This window comes from Heteronotia binoei, chromosome 14 (assembly GCF_032191835.1).
Source record: "Heteronotia binoei isolate CCM8104 ecotype False Entrance Well chromosome 14, APGP_CSIRO_Hbin_v1, whole genome shotgun sequence".
Taxonomy (NCBI): Eukaryota; Metazoa; Chordata; class Lepidosauria; order Squamata; family Gekkonidae; genus Heteronotia; species Heteronotia binoei.
The window spans coordinates 69,038,521-69,065,153 of NC_083236.1; the positions used below are offsets into that span (position 1 = coordinate 69,038,521).

Here is a 26,633-nt window from a genome sequence, read left to right on the forward strand (position 1 = left end):
ATCTGCTTGGGAAGCCGAAGGTCCCAGGTTCAATCCCTGGCATCTCCAAAAAAGGGTCCAGGCAAATAGGCATGAAAAATCTCAGCTTGAGACCCTGGAGAGCTGCTGCCAGTCTGAGTAGACAATACTGACTTTGATGGACCAAGGGTCTGACTCAGTATAAGGCAGCTTCATATGTTCATATGAAAGGAGGGCCCCTTTTAGGTCTCTTTCTGTTTCCCCCGTTTTTACCGGGCTCCATCTGTGTGTTCTCAGGCTTTCTTTTCATGCAATGGGGGCTACTGGACCCTTGACACTCTTATTTGTGGTTTCTCTGCTGGTCCACAGAACTACCAAAGACTTCATGACTTGTCATCTCCCCCAAATTGCATGGTTAGAGGGTCAAGCTTTTTGGCAAAAGCCTCTGGACCTTGCTGTCCTACCCTGTGGCCCTGGGAGACCACTATGGATGATCCCAGGGCCCCCCCCCCCCAGGGTGTTTAGAGTCTCTTTTGTTTTGCTCTTTTTGCACGGTGCGGGGAGTCGCATGTATTTTATTTAAGTTTATTTAATCTCAGGGTCAGAAGAGAACATCAGAGTCATCTATTCCCACCCCTGCCAGTGTGGGAATTGCAGTTATAATATCCCCAACAAGTAGATGATCAGTCGATACTTAAAAACCTTCCAACCGTGAAGAAGTTTCAGTGGTGAGCACACCTCACAGTCAGGAAGTTCTTGCCCATATTTAGTTGGAATTGCTATAATCCTTTGCTGTGATTTATATCCCGTAGCCCAAGTCCTGTCATCCAACACAACAGAAAACGTAATGTAATTATTATTGTAATGTAATTATTTATCGGTTATAAACTACCCAATGTAAGGAATAGGGGCTTGGCACAGAAGGAATAGGGACTTGGCACAGTAGCTCTGCTGTGCGATAGAGAGAGCCTGGCAAAGCTAGCTCTCCTTCCTCCACTTCCTCCCCAAGGTAGGAGCTTTACTCTGTAGCTTCTGTGCGATTGAGCAAACCTGGCAAAACAAGTTGTGATGTAGAAGGAAGCAACAGAGGGAGAAGGAAGCAGACGACAGTGAGTTGCTCATGGGCCTGATAGGAGACCTCTGGGGGCTTGATTTGGCCCCCAGACTGCATGTTTGAGACCCCTGGTTTACTCATGATTACTAATTGATTTGGACACTGGTCACAGCAGAAACAGTAGGAGTAAGAGTGTATTGGGGATGGAGAATTTTATGTATGGTCTCTCATAGTATGTGTATTTTGTACGGCATATAACGGGTGGCCAAGGGTAGCTCTCCAGATGTTTTTTTTGCCTACAACTCCCATCAGCCCCAGCCATTGGCCATGCTGGCTGGGGCTGATGGGAGTTGTAGGCAAAAACATCTGGAGAGCTACCCTTGGCCACCCCTGGCATATAACATCACCATTTGGGTTTGTTATAGCATGTATACATTTGTTACAATTTGATATAAGTTGGAATGTATATTTTTACACGGAAAGTAGTTGGGCATTCTTCCGCGGTCCCGACAGTCCGTCACTCCTCAGACTGGCAGCGGCTCTCCAGGGTCTCTGGCAGAGGTCTTTCTCATTGCCTGCTGCCTGGTCCTCTTTAGCTGGAGATGCTGTCGGGGATTGAACCTGGGACCTTCTGCATGCCAAGCAGGGGCTCTCCCACTGAACCACGCCTCTCCCCAGGCTTCTGCAATCCCGACGCCTTGTTCATTGAACAAGGAACCATTTTGTTGATTGTGCGGACTCATTCTGTGTAGTCCACCCCTTGAGTCCCTGCGAGAAAGGTGGGCTATAAAGAACATAAAATAAAATTAATTAAACACTCCACCAGCCGGCGGCTGAACATGAGCGCGACAGCGCTTGAGGAAGTGCAAATGCTCGCTCTAGCTGCCGCTTTTGGACACCAGTGCCAAATGATATCCAGTCCCCTCCTACCCTGCCTGATACATTAATCAGCGGCAAGAAGAGCTGTACCTTGCCTACCCCACACTAGTCTGTTGCCCTTAAGCTCCCCCCCCCTCAGTCCTGTGGGGTTGTCCCAGTTGCCCTTCCTGGGGCTTGAAGGCAAACAGAGACAGACAGGTCACCAGCTTGTCTCTTCTTTCCAGCTACAGCCAGTTTGATGTAGTGGTTAAGTGTGCGGACTCTTATCTGGGAGAACCGGGTTTGATTCCCCACTCCTCCACTTGCAGCTGCTGGAATGGCCTTGGGTCAGCCATAGCTCTAATAGAGAGCCAGTCTGGTGTAGTGGTTAAGTGCATGGACTCTTATCTGGGAGAACTGGGTTTGATTCCCCACTCCTCCACTTGCACCTGCTAGCATGGCCTAGGGTCAGCCATAGCTCTGGCAGAGGTTGTCCTTGAAAGGGCAGCTGCTGTGAGAGCCCTCTCCAGCCCCATCCACCTCACAGGGTGTCTGTTGTGGAGGAGGAAGGTGAAGGAGATTGTGAGCCTCTCTGAGATTCTTCAGAGTGGAGGGCGGGAAATGAATCCAATATCTTCATCTACCTCACAGGGTGTCTGTTGTGGGGGAGGAAGGGAAAGGAGATTGTGAGCCGCTCTGAGACTCTTCAAAGTGGAGGGCGGGATATAAATCCAATATCTTCATCTACCTCACAGGGTGTCTGTTGTGGGGGAGGAAGGAAAAGGAGATTGTGAGCCGCTCTGAGACTCTTCGGAGTGGAGGGCGGGATATAAATCCAATATCTTCATCTACCTTACAGGGTGTCTGTTGTGGGGGGGGGGAAGGTAAAGGATGTTGTGAGCTGCTCTTAGACTCTTTGGAGTAGAGGGCGGAATATAAAGTCAATATCATCTTCTTCATCTAAGCGTCAGAGCGCTTCCTGGTCAGGAGCAGGGCTGGAATTCTAGCAGGAGCTCCTTTGCATATTAGGCCAAATCCACCCCCTCAATGTAGCCAATCCTCTAAGAGCTTACAAGGCTCTTTTTTGTAAACTCTTGGAGGATTGGCTACATCAGGGAGGTGTGGTCTAATATGCAAAGGAGGTCCTGCTAGAATTCCATCCCTGATTAGGCCACACCCCCTGATGTAGCCAATCCTCCAGGAGCTTACAGGGCTCTTAGTACATGGCCTAATGTAAGCTCTTGGAGGATTGGCTACATCTGGGAGGTGTGGCCTAATATGCAAAGGAGCTCCTGCTAGAATTCCAGCCCTGGTCAGGAGTAGCTCCTCAGGTTGCATTTTGGACGGGTGCTTCGGGAGCGAGAGGTGGGACTGGGGCAACAGGATGGAACAGAGCAGCTTTCCCCACCCCCCGCAACCACTCACTGCTCCCCTCTGCCTTCCAGTCGCCAGCCTGAGCCACCAAAGAAGGAGAAGGAGACAGCCACGACCACCCCTTCTCAGTCCAAGAGAGCAGACGAGTGGAAGGACCCTTGGCGCCGATCCAAATCTCCCAAGAAGAAGCACGGGATGTCTGCTTCACCCAGCCGGGCCCGCCGGCGCCGGAAAACTTCTGCTTCAACTGGATCAGCCTCTGGCTCTTCAAGGTATGCCGCAGAGAGGGCTAGACACAGGCAGGGGTTGCTCTCTGTGTCCTTAGCCCCAGTCGGAGAAGCATTCCCGGGGAGGGAGGAAGCCAGCTAAGAAAGGAGAAAAAGAGTGGTTCTTTGGAGCTGTTGCAGAAAAGCCGCACGCAGGTGGGAAGGGGGGGTGGCGGCATACCTGCCTGTTTTAATGTTATCCTAAGGAAAGGGGAACCTTTTGGGCACGTGGGGCAGGCCCCAAACACTGGGTAAGGAAGGCAGGGCACAAATCCAGGGGTCGTGGGAACCTAGAAGGGTCCCGAAGGTGGGGCTTCTGCACAGATGGTGCTTGCGGGGTCCTGTGAACGTGGAAGTCCTTGCGTGGGAATCTTACCACGGGAGCTGCACTCTGGCAAATCCCGCCGCATCGGCTCTTTCTTTTCTCCGCTCAGGTCATCTTCTCACTCCTCCTCCTATTCCGGCTCTGGTTCTTCGCGATCCCGATCCAGGTCCTCGTCGTACAGCTCCTACTCCAGCCGCTCTTCCAGGCACAGCTCCTTCTCAGGCAGTCGGTCCAGGTACGGATTCTCTCGCCCTTCAGTCGGTGGGCTCTCAGAAACACCGCGCCGGCTGAACCTCAGAGACGCCCAGGTCAAAAGGCGCGTTGGGTGGGTCCCTTGGCACTCCGTCCTGCCCGAATAAAGCATTGGAGTGGCAACCTGGGCATTAGCCTGGCTCGTGAGCTCGCAGGGAAGGGGACAGGGCGGCCCAGTCCTGCCAGGCAAGTATCGATTGCTGGAGGCAGATGCCTGTGTTGAACGGCGGGGCTCTCACACAACCTCTAGATCTGCTCCCACCGTAGCCTTGGCTTGGTCTTTTCTGATGTTACAGTAAGAACTGGTGTCATGTTCTGAGCTGCAAGGAAGATGGGGGGGGGGCGGGGGAATGTCCAGATTCAGGGCTTTTTTTTTTTTAGAAAAAGCCCAGCAGGAACTCATTTGCATATTAGGCCACACACCCCTGATTCCAAGCCAGCCGGAACGCATTCCTGTGAATTCCTGCTCAAAAAAAGCCCTGTCCAGATCTAAAAGATCCAGTTTGGTGTAGTGGTGAAGCGCGCGGACTCTTTATCTGGGAAAACCGGGTTTGATTCCCCACTCCTCCTCTTGCAGCTGCTGGAATGGCCTTGGGTCAGCCAGAGCTCTCTTATCTGCGAGAACTGGGTTTGATTCCTCCACTTGCAGCTGCTGGAATGGCCTTGGGTCAGCCAGAGCTCTCTTATCTGGGAGAACCGGGTTAGATTCCCCACTCCTCCACTTGCAGCTGCTGGAATGGCCTTGGGTCAGCCATAGCTCTCACAGAGCTGTTCTTGAAAGGGCAGCTGCTGTAAGAGCTCTCTCAGCTCCACCTACCTCACAGGGTGTCTGTTGTGGGCGGAGAAGATATAGGAGATTGTGAGCCGCTCTGACACTTCGATTCAGAGAGAAGAGCGGGGTATAAATCTGCAGTCGTTTTCTTCATCTTCTTCTAAGATTTCCTAGTGCATGCTACTGGATACCCCAGGTTAGACCAATCTTGTCCGATCTTAGAAGCTAAGTAGGGTTGGCCCTACTCGAATGGGAGACCACAAGGAAGTCCAGCTCCAGGGTCACAGCACAGAGGCAGACAGTGGCAAGCCGCCTCCGAATATCTTGCGCCTTGAAAACCCTAGGGTTGCCGTAAGTCAGCTGTGCCTTGATGGCAAAACCCCCAAAAGAATGTGTGCACCAAGTTTTAACTCTCTGTGTGTGCTGGTCAAGGACTCCTAACAGTGTCGAAGCCCCCAGCACTGAGCAAGGCACACATGTGCCACAGATGCTCATAAATGTCTTCTGCGCTATGGCTTTTGCTGTTTCAAGTAGCATTACTGTTTGCGTCCTGCATCCTGTGCAAAACAAAAGAGAAAGCTTCTTTTTTTCTCTCATCGGGGGGTTTCTGGGCAGGGCATGAAACCAGGATCCAAAGCAACAGCAGCCGCCTAGAATTTTTCAGGCGGTTATCCCATTTCCCTACCCTCTGAATCTGGAGCATGGCCTCTTGGCCTCTGCAGAGGTGATGAACACATACCCTTATGCTGGTGATGCTGGGCCTACATTCAATGAAATTGCTGAGCAGTCAGGTTAGGCCTGATAAAAGGAAGTCCTTCTTCACCCAAAGGGTGATCAACACGTGGAATGCACTGCCACAGAAGGTGGTGGCGGCTGCAAGCATAGCCAGCTTCAAGAGGGGATTGGATGAACCTATGGAGCAGAGGTCCATCAGTGGCTCTTAGCCACAGCTTATTGTTGGAACTCTCTGTCTGGGGCAGTGATGCTCTGTATTCTTGGTACTTGGGGGGGCAACAGTGGGAGGGCTTCTAGTGTCCTGGCCCCACTGGTGGACCTCCTGGTGACACCCGGGGTTTTTTTGGCCACTGTGTGACACAAAGTGTTGGACTGGATGCGCCATTGGTCCAACTGATCCAACAGGGCTTCTCATGTTCTACGTTGGAATAGAGATCTGTTGGCCTTGGGGGGGAATGGAAGAATTCAGGGGGAAAAGCTTTTTTCTACACGACCTTCTCCCCTCTCCCATTTTTATCCTAATGGAAAAGCTGGAAATTTGGGGGCGTACTGGGGGCGGGGAAACTCCTATGGAAATATTTTCTCTTTTTGCATGAGTGAAATGCTTTTAAAGATACGTTGTAGACATATGCAGCTCTTAAATCTAAGAAGTTCTGCACCGAGAAGGATACCGAATCCTCGTGAGTGGAGCAGGCAGGGCTTCCATCGCGTCTCGGTAGCTGTCTTTTTTTGTCCCAACCTGGCTGGCCTTTTTCACCTCTCCCTCAAACCACAGTGGCATATTTCCCCCAGGTGTGGTAACAGGCAGCTTATTGTCCCGCCTTGCAGGAGGGAGGAAACTTGCCGGGAGACAATGCAGGAACAGCACCCAAAACGTCATCAGGGAAATCTGAAAGTTCCATTGAGAGCGGAGCTTTCTCTAACTACATAGTAAAAGTATGGTGTAGGTGCTAAGACAGCATGGGGTTCATCAGTATGCAGCCTTCTCAAGTATTGGGTATACTTGGAGTTTTGCTTGTGCAAAACTAAGTCACGTATAACTTTTTAATCCCATAAATCTGTCCAATATTGCATCTTTATATGCTAAGTTATAAATGATGCCTCTTTTTGTTGTTAAAGCAGTAATATTACTTTAGGTTTGATAGGGCAGTAACTCTCACATAGATTTTAGTTTTCCCAAAATTTCCACTTTTCCCCAGAGGAAAAAACCAGAGATGTAAAAACCTAGAGATGTAAACATTTCCAGAAATGTTAAAGCCATGGGGGGGGGGGGGGGGGCGGGAGAAGAGGTGTGGGTTTTTTCCATGGTTTTGATATTTCTGGAAATTTTACATCTCTAGCTTGCAAACTCAATTAGGGTCATTTGCAATTGTAATTACACTATTGTCATTACATTTATATGCCTAAATTTAGCATATGACCAGACTTAAGGGCTATTTCCTGCACAGGCAGAATGCCAAGCCGGCAGCATTAGGGAGGGTACGGGGAGGTCTGTGTGTTTGAATTGGCCACTTCTGCCAAAAACAATACAGGAAGGTTAAGTGTCTAGGTGCACCCATAACGATCATCCCTTATCTGAAGGGAGGGAGGGCCATGTAAACACATCCGTGGCCGTCTTGTGATTCACGAGAGCCCTCTCTGTTAACAAGGGCGGCCGTGCAAGAAAGCCTGGAAGTCTTTATGGGTGTTTATAGCACCCCATGATGGTGTCAGGGAAGCGTGTGATTTCATCTGGGCCCTGAGCCAGGCAGCCGGCGATTCTCTCCCCAAGTAGCTTTTTGTATCCCTGGAATGGCCCGCGAGAGTTTTGATTTGTCTGCTCTCTATTCCACTGCCTTTCCATCTTCCCAGGGAACCAACCTATAATTTAAGCTGTTGCAGCCCAGAGCTTTTTGAATGGACTTCAAAGCAGCGTGCTTCGGCTCAAAGTGGAAGTTCAAAGCTCAGCCTCTGGGTTCCACCCTCACCTGTTGGTCCTGGAGAAAGAGAGCCCTGCATCTCTGGTCCGGACCCTGAATGGAGAAGTAGAGAAGAGTCTTCCCTCTTCCCGGTTTGGGACCCAGCAGTACGGGGCCCTTTCTTGGTTTGGACGAGGGATGGGAAAGGCCCGTCCTGTCGGGTAACCACCAAAATGGCCCCCCTTCTTTAATAACCTCTTTTTGCATCATCAGTTTTTTTTTTCCCCAAAGTCCAGGGGTTTTCCCAAGGAATGCGCAAAGGCTTCAGGCCCGGAAAGAGGGAAGTTTGTGATGTCAGATGCCCTGCGAGGGAAAAGGGGCCAGGAGACAATGTAGGGTGCAGACGAGCCACTCCTGATTCTTGGAAAGATTGGCAGACACTCCTTGGCCACGGAGTTTATGAGCTGCAGTCGCCTACACGTGTTGAAATTTCCCTCCTCCACCGGAAAGCTTGTTGTTCTCTCCACCTGCCAAGAGAGAACGGCAGTTCTTGGATGTCGTGTCTCCCCACCCCCCTCCCGATGTTTGATTGTTTGCTAGTGTTGGAATTCAGTGGGCACAAACAGGCCTGAGTGTGGTATGGGGAGCACTAAAAAAGGTCAAGGCAGTCCCCTGTGCAAGCACCAGTCGTTTCCGACTCTGAGGTGACGTTGCTTTCACAAAGTTTTCACAGCAGACTTTTTACGGGGTGGTTTGCCATTGCCTTCCCCAGTCATCTACACTTCCCCCCACAGCAATCTGGGGACTCATTTTACCGACCTCAGAAGGATGGAAGGCTGAGTCAACCTCGAGCCAGCTACCTGAACCAGTTTCCACTGGGATTGAACTCAGGTCATGAGCAGAGAGCTCCGACTGCAGTACTGCAGCTTTACCACTCTGCGCCACAGGGCTCTTAAAGGTAGTCCCCTGTGCAAGCACCAGTTGATTCCTACTCTGGGGTGACGTTGCTTTCACAAAGTTTTCACAGCAGACTTTTTATGGGGTGGTTTGCCCTTGCCTTCCCCAGTCATCTACACTTCCCCCCACAGCAAGCTGGGGACTCATTTTACCGACCTCGGAAGGATGGAAGGCTGAGTCAACCTTGAGCCGGCTATCTGAAAACCCAGCTTCCGCCGGGGATCGAACTCAGGTTGTGAGCAGAGAGTTCAGACTGCAGTACTGCAGCTTTACCATTCTGCACCACGGGGCTCTTATCGGGAGCACTGGGCACTCTTAAAAGCCATCGTCTGCTCAGAGAGGACTTCCAAACCCACTGGGTTATTCAGAGTTTCAAATCGACGGAGGAGCTCTTTCAGAGCCTTCTTAGATACTCAGTCAGCCTATCCTTATGTTTGCAGAAACAACCGAAGCAGCAGGACACTGGAAGAGGGGGTTTGGACAAGGTTTGCATGCCCTCCTCCCTGCCTAAAGAAATCACACGTTGATAGGTCCCCTGACCCAGCTTTCGGTGTGGAGCTGCAGCCTAAAAGGGGGAGAGGTTTCTACTGCAGCAAAGGGCCGGGTCTCATCCCAGACTCTTTCTCTTTGCAGGTCGCGGTCCTTCTCAACCTCCCCGTCTCCTTCCCCGACGCCGTCTCCGCATAAACCTCCTGCCAAACCAAAAGGGGAGCCCGCACTGCCAGCCGGAAAGAGGTAAAGCTCTGCGGCAGCTCCGGGTGAGGGGCTCTGCAGCCCAAGCCCTGGCTGCATTGTCATTTTGCCTGTTCGTACGGCCTGCGAAGCCGCCTTTTCTCTGCAGCTTGCTGGGCTGAAAGGCACATGCAGCAAGCCAGGCATGGACCAGCAAGGGAGGCTGTGCCACTGGAGCAAAGATCTCCAATGTGATGCCACGGGCTCTGTGGCACTAGAGATGATGAGGAGGAGGAGGGCCAGTTTGGTGTACTGGTTTGATTCCCCACTCCTCCACTTGCAGCTGCTGGAATGGCCTTGGGTCAGTCAGAGCTCTCTTATCTGGGAGAACCGGGTTTGATTCCCCACTCCTCCACTTGCAGCTGCTGGAATGGCCTTGGGTCAGCCAGAGCTCTCTTATCTGGGCGAACCGGGTTTGATTCCCCACTCCTCCACTTGCAGCTGCTGGAATGGCCTTGGGTCAGCCAGAGCTCTCTTATCTGGGCGAACCGGGTTTGATTCCCCACTCCTCCACTTGCAGCTGCTGGAATGGCCTTGGGTCAGCCAGAGCTCTCTTATCTGGAAGAACCAGGTTTGATTCCCCACTCCTCCACTTGCAGCTGCTGGAATGGCCTTGGGTCAGCCAGAGCTCTCTTATCTGGGCGAACCGGGTTTGATTCCCCACTCCTCCACTTGCAGCTGCTGGAATGGCCTTGGGTCAGTCAGAGCTCTCTTATCTGGGAGAACCGGGTTTGATTCCCCACTCCTCCACTTGTAGCTGCTGGAATGGCCTTGGGTCAGCCAGAGCTCTCTTATCTGGAAGAACCAGGTTTGATTCCCCACTCCTCCACTTGCAGCTGCTGGAATGGCCTTGGGTCAGCCAGAGCTCTCTTATCTGGGGGAACCGGGTTTGATTCCCCACTCCTCCACTTGCAGCTGCTGGAATGGCCTTGGGTCAGCCAGAGCTCTCTTATCTGGAAGAACCGGGTTTGATTCCCCACTCCTCCACTTGCAGCTGCTGGAATGGCCCTGGGTCAGTCAGAGCTCTCTTATCTGGGCGAACCGGGTTTGATTCCCCACTCCTCCACTTGCAGCTGCTGGAATGGCCTTGGGTCAGCCAGAGCTCTCTTATGTGGGAGAACCGGGTTTGATTCCCCCCTCCTCCACTTGCAGCTGCTGGAATGGCCTTGGGTCAGCCAGATCTCTCTTATGTGGGAGAACCGGGTTTGATTCCCCACTCCTCCACTTGCAGCTGCTGGAATGGCCTTGGGTCAGCCAGAGCTCTCTTATCTGGAAGAACCAGGTTTGATTCCCCACTCCTCCACTTGCAGCTGCTGGAATGGCCTTGGGTCAGCCAGAGCTCTCTTATCTGGGCGAACCGGGTTTGATTCCCCACTCCTCCACTTGCAGCTGCTGGAATGGCCTTGGGTCAGCCGGAGCTCTCTTATCTGGAAGAACCAGGTTTGATTCCCCACTCCTCCACTTGCAGCTGCTGGAATGGCCTTGGGTCAGCCAGAGCTCTCTTATCTGGGCGAACCGGGTTTGATTCCCCACTCCTCCACTTGCAGCTGCTGGAATGGCCTTGGGTTAGCCAGAGCTCTCTTATCTGGGAGAACCGGATTTGATTCCCCACTCCTCCACTTGCAGCTGCTGGAATGGCCTTGGGTCAGCCAGAGCTCTGTTATCTGGGAGAAGCGGGTTTGACTCCCCCCTCCTCCACTTGCACCTGCTGGAATGGCCTTGGGTCAGCCAGAGCTCTCTTATCTGGGAGAACCGGATTTGATTCCCCACTCCTCCACTTGCAGCTGCTGGAATGGCCTTGGGTCAGCCAGAGCTCTGTTATCTGGGAGAAGCGGGTTTGACTCCCCCCTCCTCCACTTGCACCTGCTGGAATGGCCTTGGGTCAGCCAGAGCTCTCTTATCTGGGAGAACCGGATTTGATTCCCCACTCCTTCACTTGCAGCTGCTGGAATGGCCTTGGGTCAGGCAGAGCTCTCTTATCTGGGAGAACTGTGTTTGATTCCCCACTCCTCCACTTGCAGCTGCTGGAATGGCCTTGGGTCAGCCATAGCTCTCTTATCTGGAAGAAGCGAGTTTGATTCCCCCCTCCTCCACTTGCAGCTGCTGGAACGGCCTTGGGTCAGCCAGAGCTCTCTTATCTGGGAGAACCGGGTTTAATTCCCCACTCCTCAACTTGCAGCTGCTGAAGTGGCCTTGGGTCAGCCAGAGCTCTCTTATCTGGGAGAACCGGGTTTGATTCCCCACTCCTCCACTTGCAGCTGCTGGAATGGCCTTGGGTCAGCCAGAGCTCTCTTATCTGGGAGAACCGGGTTTGATTCCCCACTCCTCCACTTGAACCTGCTGGAATGGCGTTAGGTCAGCCAGAGCTCTCTTGTCTGGGAGAACCGGGTTTGATTCCCCACTCCTCCACTTGAACCTACTGGAATGGCCTTGGGTCAGCCATAGCTCTCTTATCTGGGAGAACCAGGTTTGATTCCCCACTCCTCCACTTGCAGCTGCTGAAGTGCCCTTGGGTCAGCCAGAGCTCTCTTATCTGGGAGAACCGGGTTTGATTCCCCACTCCTCCACTTGAACCTGCTGGAATGGCGTTAGGTCAGCCAGAGCTCTCTTGTCTGGGAGAACCGGGTTTGATTTCCCACTCCTCCACTTGCACCTGCTGGAATGGCCTTGGGTCAGCCATAGCTCTTTTCTCTTGAAGAACTGGGTTTGATTCCCCACTCTTGCACTTTGAGCTGCAGGAATGGCCTTTGAACATCTCATGCCTTGAAAACCCTACAGGGTCGCTGTAAGTCAACTGTGACTCGAGTGCAAACCGCCCCCATCACCGAGCAGGGCACACAAATGAATGTACGTGTTTGCATGTGCTGCAGATGCTCATAAATGTCTTCTGTGCTATGGCTTTTGCTGTTTCAAGTAGCATTACTGTTTGCGTCCTGCATCCTGTGCAAAGCAAGTAAAGAGAAAGCTTCTCTTTCTCATCTGGGGGTTTCTGGACAGGGTGTGAAACCAGGACCCAAAGCAACAGCAGCTGCCTAGGATTTCTCAAGCAGCTCTTATCCCATTTCCCTACCCTCTGAATCTGGAGCTTGGCCTCTTGGCCTCTGGGAGGAGATTCACAAGGACCCTTATGCTGGTGAAGATAGGTTGGAACAGAGATCTGAAGGCCGGTGAGGGGAGATGAAAGGCCAACTCTGCGAGAGCTACGGCTAACCCAAGGCCATTCCAGCAGCTGCAAGTGGAGGAGTGGGGAATCCAACCTGGTTCTCCCAGATAAGAGAGCTCTGGCTGACCCAAGGCCATTCCAGTAGGTGCAAGTGGAGGAGTGGGGAATCAAACCCGGTTCTCCCAGATAAGAGAGCTCTGGCTGACCAAAGGCCATTCCAGTAGGTGCAAGTGGAGGAGTGGGGAATCAAACCCAGTTCTCCCAGATAAGAGAGCTCTGGCTGACCCAAGGCCATTCCAGCAGCTGCAAGTGGAGGAGTGGGGAATCAAACCCGGTTCTCCCAGATAAGAGAGCTCTGGCTGACCCAAGGCCATTCCAGCAGGTGCAAGTGGAGGAGTGGGGAATCAAACCCGATTCTCCCAGATAAGAATGCTCTGGCTGACCCAAGGCCGTTCCACCAGCTGCAAGTGGAGGAATGGGGAATCAAACCCTGTTCTCCCAGATGAGAGTCCGTGCGCTTAACCACCACACCAGATTGGCTCTCTTGCCGACACCTTTCCTGGTGCCCGCCAAGTGGGAGGAGCTAGGTGTTGCTTTTGCCCAGCAGGGCTTCTGATTGGCTCCGCAGATTCAAAAGAATCCTGTTAAACAAAGGTTCTGCCTGAAACGTTGGAGAGATACTAGAAGAGGGATGTGTCGCCTCGCTCCCAGACCTTGTGTGGTTGGCTCCGCCTCCCGTGGCAGCTATTTTATGACTGTGCCCACTGCCGTGTGTCATAATTCCAAAGGGTGGGGCTCAGAAAGATTGGGGACGGGGTATCTCCGTGGCAGCACAGGAACCGTACGCGTTTGTCTGTTTTGCCCTCTCTTGAGAGGCACCAAGGACCATCCTAACTAGATGCTGAAAGATGCGGGTAGGAGGGGCTGCTTCCAGGGCTGAGTAACACTGGTGATTTTTGGCATGAGAGACGAAAGGGAATGTCCCAAAGACTGGGTGGGGGGCTGTTTTCCTTCATCCTCTCAACCCTCTGGATGCTCTTGGGGCCTGAATCGCTGCTGATACTAAGCATAGAACGTGTTTTCAGCACCTTCCGAGCACTACCGTTTATGCTGCCGTTACTCGCCCTCTTTCCTGCCCTCCTGTATGGAGCCAGGAAGGCGCCTGATCAGGTCCCCGAAGTGTGGTCCAGAGCGATTGCGACGGCTGCGCGTGAATCAGAGCAAACACAACAGCCGTGGGATGCTTAAATATTGATTTTGAGGCTGACATCATCTCTCCACAAACAGAAGCGCGCCAGCTCCTTGTCAGCGTGACCCACGTAACTAAAGTACACACCGCAGGCCCAAGGAGGATGCCTTCTTACCCATGAGCTGTTTTCTTAAAGTGACTTAACAGATCTCCTGTTAAGATGTGCTGTATGCTTTGGGCCCATGGTAACATCAAGCGAAACTAGCCACGGTTATGCAAAACCCCACAGGGTTTCAGTGCCCGGAGCGAAGCTTCCGTGTGCTTGGGAACCCCGGTGCCCCTTGCTTATCGATGGGTTGGTGGGGGGGTGATAGCAGAAGGTGGTTTTAGGAAGTGGCCTTGGGTCAGCCATAGCTCTGGCAGAGGTTGTCCTTGAAAGGGCAGCTTCTGGGAGAGCTCTCATAGCCCCACCCACCTCACAGGGTGTCTGGCTCCTGAGAGCCAGTTTGGTGTAGTGTTGAAGTGCGCGGACTCTTATCTGGGAGAAGCGAGTTTGATTCCCCCATTTGCAGCTGCTGGAATGACCTTGGGTAAGCCACAGCTCTCACAGAGGTTTTCCTTGAAAGGGCAGCAGCTGTGAGAGCCCTCTCAGCCCCACCCACCTCACAGGGTGCCTGTTGTGGGAGGGGGAAGGTAAAAGGAGATTGTGAGCCACTCTGGACTCTGAGATTCAGAGTATAAGGCGGTATATAAATCCAATATATTCTTATAAATCCAATATCCTCCTTTGCTGCCGTTATTCAGTATTATCTTCTGTCAAACCAATTTTATTATTGCGGTGTATTGTAGCAATATTTATAGAGAAAGCACTAAAGAAAAGCACTAAAGCGAAAATAATACCAATACATCACTTTTCACCCCTTCCATCCCCCTTATCTTGACCCCCGCCGACAGCCATTTTGTGGCTACACCCACCGCACCATGTCAGAATTTGAAAGGAGGCTGCCAGTCCTAAAAGATCGCCGGACCCCCTGTGTCAAGTCGGCAGATTCAATAACGAGTCGTTGTTGATACAAAGAAACTGCTTTATTGATACTGATACTTGAGGCCTGAGCCAAGCATTGAAAAGACTAAAGAGCATACTGTAGATACATGGCATATAAGGGATACTTCAAAGGAATTCCAAAGGGGGGGATTATGGCAGGGAACATTCACACATTGATGTTACCAATTCGTTCTCAGGCTTGCATAGCCTTGATCGTAGCGGGCTCCTGACTCCCTTCCGTGAGCCAGGCCTGAGAAGGCAAAGATAAGACTTTCACATCTTTCCATTTCAAAGCACAACTACCCTCTACAGGAAAGAAGGGGGGGAGGGAGAGCATGAGCTAGCAGCATTTGGTTATACTTTGATTCTACCCAGAATGCTCTTCGACTGAGCCGGAGTTATAGACAGACTTGATACCCTGTTGTAAAGCCTCTTGTCAATGTGCAGGTTGAGCATTGGATAGAATGGTGCAGTAGAATAAACCTGATGTTTGCTGTCTTCCACCTCCTCCGAAAGCATGGCAGACACTAAGATTTGAAACCAGGGTTTCCCAGCTGTGGCCAGTGACCAGCTTTCTCCCCAGTGACCTCTGCCGGCTTCACCTGATGCCATTTTACTCCTGTAGTGATAAACCCCTGAAGAAAACAGCTGCTCCTCCAGTGCCCCCGCCCATCGTGAAAACTGCACCAGCTGCACCGGAACCAGCCAAGGCAGGGGATACCCGGGAAGCAAGACGGAAGGAACGTCAGACGAGGACACCCCCCAGGAGGTAGGAGAACTCCCCAGGAGGAGGTGGGCTAGATCCCACCTCCGTTGTTCCTTTGTCAAGAGCTCTGTGGGATGTCTGGGGAGGTGGTAGGCACCTGCTTTTCTTAGCAGTCTTCCAGGGTCCTTGGTTTGAGGCTGGCTCCCATGATCCTCTGGGTGTCCATGTTTAGGGCTGTGCACAGACTAAAGAGTGCTGCCTTGGGGGACCCCTCTACGTGCAGCTGCGTTAGGCTTCCCTCAGATCAGGGGTGGGGAACCTTTTTTCTGCCAAGCGCTGTCTGGATATGTATAGCATCATTCACGGGCCATACAAAATTATCAACTTAAACAGTGCTCCACCAAGAGAGAACGATTCAAGCTGGCAAAATCAATGTAAATAATTGTTTTTTCTATTTGAAGTCATGTGGGGAGAGCCTAATTTCACACACACACACACACCTGACCCGCTGCCCTAGGCAAATACCTAGATCCAGGGCTTTTTTTGTAGAAAAAGTCCAACAGGAACTCATTAGCATATTAGACCACATCCCCTAATATTAGCATATTAGGTCACACACCTATTAGCATATTAGACCACACCATCTGAGGTAATCAGTACAAATTGAACTGGTGGTAGCTACCTCTCACCCCCCACCCCTGCCACCCCTCCTTCCCTCCCTTCATGCGGAAACTGCAGCTGCTCCCAGCAGACCTTTAAAGGCACCCACATACCCCAGCAGCAGTCCTCCACAATGCCCACCACTCAGGCTCCACAGAGAGAGGGGGGAGGAAGGGAGGGAGGGAAAGAAAGAAATGGGGGGGGGGAAGAAAGAGAAATGAAATGGAGGGAAGAAAGGGCAATAAAGGAAAATTTAAAAAATGGGAAGAAAGGGAAATAAAGAAATGGGGGGAAGAAATAGAGATAAAGGGAAATAAAGGAATGAGGGGGAAACTTACATGAACTGTGACAGTGACTTTTCCACGCCTCACAGCAATCCTGACCTGCCAGCCAGGCCCCTGGGAGGCCACCACGCACTGCGGCTGAGCCTCACGGTCCTTGCCAGCCAACCGGGCCCTAGGGAGGCTGCCACGTGGCTTGGCTCAGCCCAGCAATCCCCAAGGGCCAGACCAAGTGATCTCGAGGGCCATAAACGGCCCTTGGGCCAGATGTTCCCATCTTGGGCCTTAGATGTAGGTCAGGGGTGTAGGGTAATCAGCCTTCACATTTCTGTGGAAGTTCTAGAGAAGTGTCTGACCCTGCCCTGTTGCTATGTGAAGCTACTGCAAGGTTGTTGGTTTTTTTAATCTTCCTAGTCCTTTTTCTTGCAAAGAGAACCCTTTGTATCCCTGCAGAGGGTAGCCATGTTGGGTCTGCAGCAGAATAGCTGGATCAGAGTCCAGTAGCAGCCTTAGAAGACTATTACGATTTGGGGGGGATGAGCTTTCTGACATAGAGAGCTTTGACTCTTGAAAGTTCGTCCCCCCAAGTCGTCTTGGTCTAGCCTCATACCTGCAAGGAAAAGAGTTTAAAAGACTGCATTCGACTGCAGCTGAGAAGTGATAGAAGCTAGTAGGCAATAAAAGGAAATAGAACTTCATGCAAAGAGTCATTAGCATGCGAAATTCACTGCCACGGGAAGCAGTGGCGGCTTCAAGCATAGACAGCTTCAAGAGGGGGGTTAGAGGAAACGTGAGGAAACGTGCTCTGTCTCCTTGATGCTTGAGGGACAACAGTGGGAGGGCTTCTGGAGTTCTGGCCCTGCAAGTAGACCTCTTGATGGCCGCTGGATTTTGGCCACCACGTAACACCCACTGTTGACTGGACACTGACTTGATCCAACATGGCTTCTCTTATGTTCTTATGTAAGAAGTTCTTTGGGGAGGGGGCGGCACCAGAGAGAATGCCCACTTTCCCATCCACACCGTTTCTTTTTAGAAAGACCACATCAACCCCGGCTTCAGAAGGGTCAGAGCGGGAAACCCAGACTGATACGGGGACACTTAGCTCCCTCTAAGCTGTGAAGTCTTGTGAGCAAAAATTCTGCTTCATGAGCTACTGGCATGAAAGTTGTGAGCTAGTGCATAGATTGCTCTGGGGCCATTTTCCCTGAGCTAAGACAGAAATGCGTGAGCCGGAGGCTAAAAAACTGTGAGCTAGTTCACACTAATTTGGCTTAGAGGGAACACTGGACATTGGGTGGTTGTTCCAAACCCCTTCCCCCCTCCCCAATTTGGAGACCAGGCTGGAGCGCCACCTCCGTGCAGGCGCACCGTAACCAGCTTTCCCGGGGTTGCAGGCGAGCCATCAGCGTGAGCGGCAGTGGCAGCGGCAGCAGCTACAGCGGTTCCAGCTCCCGCTCGAGATCTTTGTCTCGGTCTCCCTCTCGATCTCATTCCCGGTCCTCATCAGCTTCCGTGTCCGCATCTCCTTCTGGCTCCAGGAAATCCAGGTGAGAGGCCTGCTCCTTTTCTGCAGGGGGTTGAGGGGGGGCCTAAAAGGGGGGGGGGGGTAGCATCGGTTGGACAAGGTGAACTCTTTACAGCACCAGGCCTGCCTCCTGAAACCTTTGCTGAGAATTTGAAGGAGGCAAGTTAAAGATCAGCATTTTTTAAATGGAAACCTAAGAACTGGCATGCCAGAAGAGTACAGTCGTCCATCTGCCCCTCGCCAGCATCTGGCCGGTTCCTTCCAAGGAAGTCCTAGAGAGGGCCTGGGCCCGTTTCCTGCTGGCGGCCACCCAACAGTCATCAGCTGGCCTCTCGGGAAACTTTTCCTCCTTTGGTTCCTCCGTAACCAAAAGCTGTCCTTTGGTTTTGAAAACGGTTTTCAGTTCTTGCTAGTGGCCGTCCCAGCTCCCTGGGCAAGGTGGTTCTGTGCCTTTCTTTAACATAGGTCTGCGGAGAAGTCTGGTGTGCCTTAAGCACGTTACCTGGAAGGAGTCCTAGTGGGAGGGGGAGAGAGCAGAGGTGGCAGGTTTGCTAACTTGCTGGGCTGTTTTGCCTAATGCTTCTGAGAATCCCAAATTCCTCCTCCGCTGGGATGAACTTGGTGACCTCACGCAGGTGCAGGATGCACGCAGCGCAGCTTCCCCGTCTGCCCAGGAACAGTTGCCGCCGCCACCTCTGTTTCCTATAAAACAACCACTCCTGTTCTTAGATCACCTCCGCGTACGAAAGTTTTTCACAATCAGACTGACTCGGCTGCCGTCCGAGATGCTTGCATCACTGGCAAGGCTCCTGCTGTCTGAACGTTCCGTGACATCACAGCAGGCCAGCCAGTGATGGGGGAGTGGCTCGCAGTCAGGCGGTCGACAGGCAGAAACTCACGTCCAGCTTCTCACACGAATAAAAAGACTGCCGGCATCCACCGAGGCCTGATTCAGCCACTCCTTGTGGGTCCGGTCTCTACCGCAGGTGCTAACGCTGTTGCACTCCTTTCTCTCCCCCCGCCCTATCAGGTCCCTTAGTGTGAGTAGTGTCTCGTCTGTCTCTAGTGCCTCTTCCAGTAGCAGCTCGGTACGTAGCGCCGACTCGGAAGACATGTACGCCGGCCTGCCCAGCCCAGTGTCTTCGGCCAGCTCTCGATCCCCGATTCCCGCACAGCAGAAGAAGGAGAGAGGTAGGGGCCTCGCTTCACCGCCACCTGCAGAGGTTTCTTGGAAAGCCATTGCACGTGTTCATGTGTAGAGTGTGCAGACTCTTGTCTGGGAGAACCGGGTTTGATTCCGCAGTCCTCCACTTGCACCTGCTGGAATGGCCTTGGGTCAGCCATAGCTCTGGCAGAGGTTGTCCTTGAAAGGGCAGACTCTTATCTGGGAGAACCGGGTTTGATTCCCCATTCCTCCCCTTGCAGCTGCTGGAATGGCCCTGGGTTAGCCATAGCTCTGCCAGAGGTTGTCCTTGAAAGGGCAGGTGCTGTGAGAGCCCTCTCCAGCCCCACCCACCTCACAGGGTGTCTGTTGGAGGGGGGGGGGAGAAGATAGAGGAGATTGTGAGCTGCTCTGAGTTTCTGATTCAGAGAGAAGGGCGGGGTATAAATCTGCAGTTGTCTTCTTCTTTCTGTTGAACCAGATCCGTCATCCGTCAAAGTCATTATTGTCCACTCAAACTGGCAGTGGCCGTCCAGGGTCCCAGGCAGAGAGAGGGTTTTTTCCCATCACCTCCTGCCTGGTCCTTTTAACTGGAGATGCCGGGGATTGAACCTGGGACCTTCTGCATGCCAAGCAGAGGCTCTACCACTGAGCTATGGCCCATCTCCATGGCTCTCCAGGGTCTCAGGCAGAGGTCTTTCCCATCACCTCCTGCCTGGTCCTTTTAACTGGAGATGCCGGGGATTGAACCTGGGACCTGCCCTTCCCCTGAGCCATCTGTTGTCGAAAGAGACAGGCCTGAGCCTCTATAAGTCAGCTTCTGGGCCTGAAATTATCATCGTGGGAAGTGCCACCGAGTCCTAGCCGACTAATGGTGACCCCATAGGGTTTTGAAGGCAAGTGATGTTCGGAGGTAGTCTGCCGTTACCTGGGTCCGTGTAGCAATTTGGGGCTTCTAAGACCTGATAAACCGGCCAGCCTGAGCCATCCAGGTAAGAGCAAACCACCTCCGTCTGTCTCTTGCCACCTCTGCAGAGCAACCCTGGACTTCCTTGGTGGTCTCCCATCAAGGACTAACCGGGGCTGGATTAGACTGGCGCGAACCATCCCGGGCGCTGAAATTATGTCACCTTACATCATCTCTCCGTCATTTCAGCTTTGTGTGAATTGTTATTAGTAACAGGAAGCACTAAGGATTGTTCACAGTTGCCCTCACCTGAGCGCTCTTCTGTCCCCCACCTTGCCGAAGCTGAAAGCGAGGGGGCTGCTCGAGCTCTTTGCTCACGGAGGCCTCTTTTGTTTCTTTCAGCGGGCAAGCTCAAAAAGGAAGGCAGCGGCAACGTCAAGGAGGAGAAACGGAAACGGGACGCGCCCCCGCAGCCCCCCAAGCCAGCCAAGACCCTGCAAGGGGGCAAGTCCCAGCAGCCGCCCCAAACTCAACAGCCCCCACCACCTCAGCTGCAGCTGGCAGGCTTCAGCGCCCACAAAGAGATCAAGCTCACACTCTTAAACAAGGTGAGGCGCCTTCCTTAACGGCATTCGCCTTCGCGCTGCCTTGCTCTGAAGCGAAGCGGAAGGATCCCGGCACGATCCTGCGCGTCTGGAGTTGCCTCAGCCGGGGACCAGTTTGGTGTGGGCATTCCGTGAAATTGCTGAGCAGTCAGGTTAAAACGGATAGAAGGAAGTCCTTCTTCACCCAAAGGGGGATTAACACGTGGAATTCACTGCCACAGGAGGTGGCGGCGGCTACAAGCACAGCCAGCTTTAATAAAAATATGGAGCAGAGGTCCATCAGTGGCTATTATTAGCCACAGTATATATATATGTGTGTGTGTGTGTGTGTATATGTATGTTTGTATGTATATGTTTGTATACATGCATATATACACACACACACACATATTGGCCACTGTGTGACACGGCGTGTTGAACTGGATGCGCCATTGGCATGATCCGACAGGGCTTCTCTTATGTTCTTATGTCTGGGGCAGTGATGCTCTGTATTCTTGGTGCTTGGAGGGGGGGGCACAGTGGGAGGGCTTCTAGTGTCCTGGCCCCACTGATAGACCTTCTGATGGCACCTGGGTTTTTTGGCCCCTGTGTGACACAGAGTGTTGGACTGGATGGGCCATTGGCCTGATCCAACATGGCTTCTCTTATGTTCTTATGTGTGGTGGTAAAGTGTGCGGACTCTGATCTGGGAGACCCAGGTTTGATTCCCCACTCCTCCACTTGCAGCTGCTGCAATGGCCTTGGGTCAGCCATAGCTCTGGCAGAGGTTGTCCTTGAAAGGGCAGCTTCTGTGAGAGCTCTCTCAGCCCCACCCACCTCACAGGTGTCTGTTGTGGGGGAGGAAGGGAAAGAAGATTGTGAGCCGCTCTGAGATTCAGAGCGAAGCATGGGATATAAATCTTCTTCTTCAAGCAGCAGGCAGGTTGGCTTCCTGTGGTCCAGGGTCTTGTTTAGAGGAAACAACCTGCAGCTCAAGAGTGGAGCAAAGCAGCTGGCGAAATGGAGAGACTGATGTTGACTCCTTGAGGGCACCGTCCATCAGGAAATTCTCCTGTGAGGGTCCCACTGAAACAAACCAACGATGCTGCTTTTGTTTGTGCCGTTTGTTTGTTCCGTTCATTTCAGCGGGGCCTGCGCCCTTCCTGAGTCACAAGAGCGTGTTGGACAGAGGGGTGTTGTTTTGGTTTTTCACCCTGAATACCCGAAAAGAGCTGCACAGGGGGGCTTGCTTCAGTGCTCAGCATAATTCAAAATACAGTTAGCAGAACATACAGGTGTTTGCAAACGTGGAGACGTCATGCAGACCTGGGGGTTACGGGGTCCCGGGGTGCAGAAATCCAGCTACCTTACTGTAAAACTTGGCTTTACTGTTTTGTATCACATGGTGTACTAAAGGGCCTTGCGTTAGCCCAAAGGGAGGGTACCCGAATTGGTGGTGGGGGGGGGTCAAGTTACTGCTTTTACTGTGCTCAAGACCCCAGATAGTTGCTTCTGCTCAGAGTAGACCGTGCAGGACTATGTGGGCAAATGATCTGAGAGATGTATCAAAGAATTCAGGTTTTCACGGCTGGTAACATCATTAGGGTTTGTAGAATCTTTCGGGCTTAAGTGCCGTGTTCTACTGGAGAAAGTTTCTCTTCCAGACGTTTCGCTCTCAGCTGCGGAGAACATCCTCAGTGGCGTTGCAGCCGGAGCAGGCGCTCTGACCTTGGCTGCTGTGCATTGAGATCTGAGAGATGCATTTCTGTATTGACACAGAGGGAGGGAAGGAAGGGTCAGGGGATGTGCGAGTCTCTGTCAGATGGGAAGCCAGCTTCACCTCTGGAAAGCCCCACCCCTGAAATCCTTGTCAGTCTCTCAGGTGCTGCCGGATTCAAATCCAGCTCTTCCACTGCAAGCCAACATGGCTTCTTTCACAAACTAGTAGTTTTGTATAGCTATAGCTGTCCGTACAGAAAGTTCTGCCGATCGTTTGTAGCTCTACAGAAATGGCTAAAGAGCAGGGGTGGCCAACGGTAGCTCTCCAGATGGTTTTTTTTTTTGCCTACAGCTCCCATCAGCCCCAGCCATTGGCCATGCTGGCTGGGGCTGATGGGAGTTGTAGTCAAAAAAACATCTGGAGAACTACCACTGGCCACCCCTGCTATAGAGGAAGGTGATCTTGTAACAAAAGGAAAAAACTGTATAAAAGTAACAACCGTTGATACAAGTCTTGGCTTGCTACTCTGTTTTGAAACAATTTATTATCAATATTATTGCCAAAAACCACTATGCACTAGATGCCACATTTTAACAACATTGGCACAATTACAATAGAAGGTTACAGCAGCAGCAGCAGCAATGGATTGCCTAGGCAACTATCCATTTCATTCGCCTTCTTCAGGCTGCAGCACACTAGGTAAAGCCTTGAATTCAGTACTGGAATGCCCACTATTTCCTTCAAATTTATATTTAGACACTCTCCAGCTTTTACAATTGTCGTATAGACATTTGCAGTTGGAGCTTCAGAGATCAGTCTTCCATTACGGGTTACCTTTTGTCAGATTCAAAACATCTCTGTGCTAAGCTTAGCATTTGCTGTTGCTGGAACATCAGCCTGCTCTTGTAATTATGCCGGTGTTGTTAAAATCGGGCATCTCGTGCATAGTGCCTTTTGTCAGTAATATCGATAATAAATTGTTTGTTTCAAAATATAGAGTAATAAGCCAAGACTTGTATCAACAGTTGTTACTTTTATACAGTTTTTTCCTTTTGTTACAAGATGGTTTGTAGCTGGCAAGTGCCCATCGTCGTCACACCTGCAGGGCAGGGTGATGCATTTGCTGGAATGTTTGTCGGGTGCCCGAGCGAGGTTTTCACTTTCGGGAAAATCAGGGAAAGGGAAATAGGTCTGAAGTCAGGGAAATTGTGGTTAAAATATATTCAAATTGGATTTTTGACCTGCTGCTGCAAGAGCATGATCTGTTCTTGTGGCAACTGGACTAGAGAAGTAGCAAAATAAAAGTACAACTTAATGATGCCCTTTCCCTAACCCCAGCAAACAGCCTCATGTGTTTGTTGAGCTCTGCCCCTGCATGATTTCCATGGTCTGCCCATAGTATTTGCAAAGCTAGGCAAGTTAAACGTTTAGCAGTATACAAACTTTAAACGTCTAACTGTTTTCATCCCTACCTACTAGTACTGCATTTAACTTACATATAAAGATAAGCATGTTTTGGGGTATGGAATGGATTTTTATCTCCTGCTAAACCCAGTACAGAGTTGCAATTGCGTTTTGCCGCTGTTGGATTTCACAGACAACTAGCACTTTCTACTCTGCACCATGCAAAGTAAATATTGCAGATGTGATTACTTGTTCCTGCTGGAGTTTACAGAGTAACAGCTCTCTCACCCTCTTTCCTGACTTCTCCCATGCATAAAGGTTGCAAATGAGGGTTGTCTGCTTCTCTAGATTGTAGAAACTCCACCTCCTTTCGTGGTGCTGATCTGCTCATTGGAAAGTTCCTACTAGTTAGCATTCAGAGTTTACTTGAATTGGAAGTTTGTATCTTGGTATAATTTTTGGTGCAGTCGCAAAACAGATGTTGCTGCAGTTAATGTTGAAAGAAGCTGATATTAAATCTCTTACTTTGACAAATATTTTTGCAGTTGAGACTTGTGCAGTTGCAGAGTGGAACATTTCATTAAGCCTTGCATTAAAGCAACACGACTTATTCATTTTTTTAACTTGTGGTTATATTCGAATGGTGGTCAGGAAAATTGACAAACGTTGGTCAGGGAAATGAAAAATAAAAATAAATCCAGAGGCACTGAGCACTTTTGGCGTGATGGGATTCTCTTTCCCGGCGGACAGGTTCAGTTTCCCCTAAACGGGCATATGGTGTCCATTTACGCACAGAAGCCACAGCTGACAGCATCACTGGTAACATGCCCCGGATGATCCCAGGGTCTGTGATGGGTTGTGTCTCTTCTTCCGCCTCCCTCACCCCCCAGTTGTGTCCAAATCACAGTTGGTCCCTTTGCCTATAGCCCTTGTTCTGGTTGTGTTTTTGCGATTGAGCTCAGCTGTGCAGCAGTGTTGAGAACCGGCATTTCTGTAGCTTGAGAGGAAGCAGTGAAGAGAAGTAGATGGGGAAGGAGAATGAGCAGAGCTCTTTCAGGGCTCCCGGAGCTTTCCTGCTCTTCCAGCTCCAAAGAGGCACAGCCAAGTTCTGCGGGGAGTTACTTGAATTGGGGGGTGGGGGAATTAAAACAGCCAGTGTCAGGCAAGGGAGCCTCCAACTGCGTATTGATTGGATCACGGCTTCAGGCACACACAGCTGACCCATTGTGTGCTAGCGAGGCCTTTCCCTCTGATCCATTGGGCCAGCCTGGAGTCACAGATCTTTTCTATTTTGGTGTGAGAGTCAGTTTGGTGTAGTGGTTAAGTGTGCGGACTCTTATCTGGGAGAACCGGGTTTGATTCCCCACTTCTCCGCTTGCACCTGCTAGAATGGCCTTGGATTAGTCATAGCTCTGGCAGAGGTTGTCCTTGAAAGGGTGGTTGAAAGAGTCAGTTTGGTGTAGTGGTGAAGTGTGCGGACTCTTATCTGGGAGAACCTGGTTTGATTCCCCACTCCTCCACTTGCAGCTGCTGGAATGGCCTTGGGTCAGCCAGAGCTCTGGCAGAGGTTGTCCTTGAAAGGTGGTTGAAAGAGTCAGTTTGGTGTAGTGGTGAAGTGTGCGGACTCTTATCTGGGAGAACCTGGTTTGATTCCCCACTCCTCCACTTGCAGCTGCTGGAATGGCCTTGGGTCAGCCATAGCTCTTACAGGAGTTGTCCTTGAAAGGCATCTTCTGGGAGAGCTCTCTCAGCCCCACCCACCTCACAGGGTGTCTGTTGTGGGGGAGGAAGAGAAAGGAGATTGTAAGCCCCTCTGAGTCTCTGATTCAGAGAGATGGGCGGGGTATAAATCTGCGATTCTTCTTCTTTGTCTCCTCCTCCTCCTCACAAAAGCCTCTGGCTGCCAGCAGCAAAGTGGAAACGTTGCACGAGGGCTACAAGCAGAAGGGGGACTTCCGCGCAGTGCCGTGTTGGCAGAAAGGCCCCTCTGGGCTTCTCCACCCGTGGGTTGCCGGGCTTTTGCACTAACCGCCTCTGTTCTGTTTTTTAGGCAGCTGACAAAGGAAGCAGCCGGAAGAGGTATGAGCCCTCTGACAAGGACAGGCAGGCCTCTCCCCCGGCTAAGCGGATCAACCTGTCTCCAGACAGAGGTGAGGAAGTGGGCCCCTGCCAGCTGCCTCGGCACTGCCTCTCCAGGTGCCAGCACTTCAGTTGGCACCCCCTGCCACGAGGCTGATGCATTCCAAAAATTTAGAAGGACTCTGCTTTTTTGGTGACATCTTCTGACTTGGGAGGCCAACAGTACGGCCCTCTGCACATGCTCAGGTCACCTGCAGTCACACAGAATTTGAAACGGCACCTTTAAAAAAATAACACAGCAAGAAAAGAAAAGTTTTTGAAACAAGAATGGAGAAATGTTTGGGGTGGAGGTTAAGTCATTTTTAAAAAATTTACATTAGTTGTAGTTCTTTAAAATTGTGTGAAAAGGAAAGGTCCCCTGTGGAAGCACCAGTCGTTTCCGACTTTGGAGTGATGCTGCTTTCACAATGCTTTCACAGCAGACTTTTTACAGGGTGGTTTGCCATTGCCTTCCCCAGTCATCTACACTTTCCCCTCAGCAAGCTGGGGACTCATTTGACCGACCTCGGAAGGATGGAAGGCTGAGTCAACCTCGAGCTGGCTACCTGAAAACCCAGTTTCCACTGGGGATTGAACTCAGCTCGTGAGCAGAGCTTAGGACTGCAGTGCTGCAGCTTTAACACTCTCTTAGAAACAACATCCTGAAAATTAAGTACAAGTGTCTTAAACATGCATTTACAGAATCGACCCAGTGGACATCCATCACGCACACTGACTTATCAGCTCCCCTTGTAGATGGGGGAAATGTCTTGTGGAGGTCCATACGGTGTAACGCAGGGCTGGCCAAACCTGCTTAATGGAAGAGCCGTGTAGAATAAACGCCGGATGTTTGAGAGCCCCAAGACATGAACATCAGATGTTTGAGAGCCCCAAGACAGGAAGGAAGGAAGATAGATGGGAGAAGGAGGAAGGAGAGAGAGGTTGAAAGAAAGCAACTTTAACTTTGAATGCATTCTCCAAGTCA

At 51.4% G+C, this 26,633-nt stretch overlaps 1 protein-coding gene across 1 annotated transcript in view; it reads left to right on the top strand.

Annotated features, from left to right (window-relative positions):
- The window catches only part of ZC3H18 (zinc finger CCCH-type containing 18), a 90,070-nt gene that overhangs the window by 55,489 nt on the left and 7,948 nt on the right, over positions 1-26,633 (top strand). The window contains exons 10-17 of the mRNA XM_060253915.1: positions 3,316-3,516; positions 3,945-4,070; positions 9,083-9,184; positions 15,204-15,347; positions 17,623-17,775; positions 18,820-18,944; positions 20,225-20,430; positions 25,581-25,680. Of these exons, the coding sequence (XP_060109898.1) occupies positions 3,316-3,516; positions 3,945-4,070; positions 9,083-9,184; positions 15,204-15,347; positions 17,623-17,775; positions 18,820-18,944; positions 20,225-20,430; positions 25,581-25,680 (1,157 nt within the window). The remainder of the gene's footprint in view (positions 1-3,315; positions 3,517-3,944; positions 4,071-9,082; positions 9,185-15,203; positions 15,348-17,622; positions 17,776-18,819; positions 18,945-20,224; positions 20,431-25,580; positions 25,681-26,633) is intronic.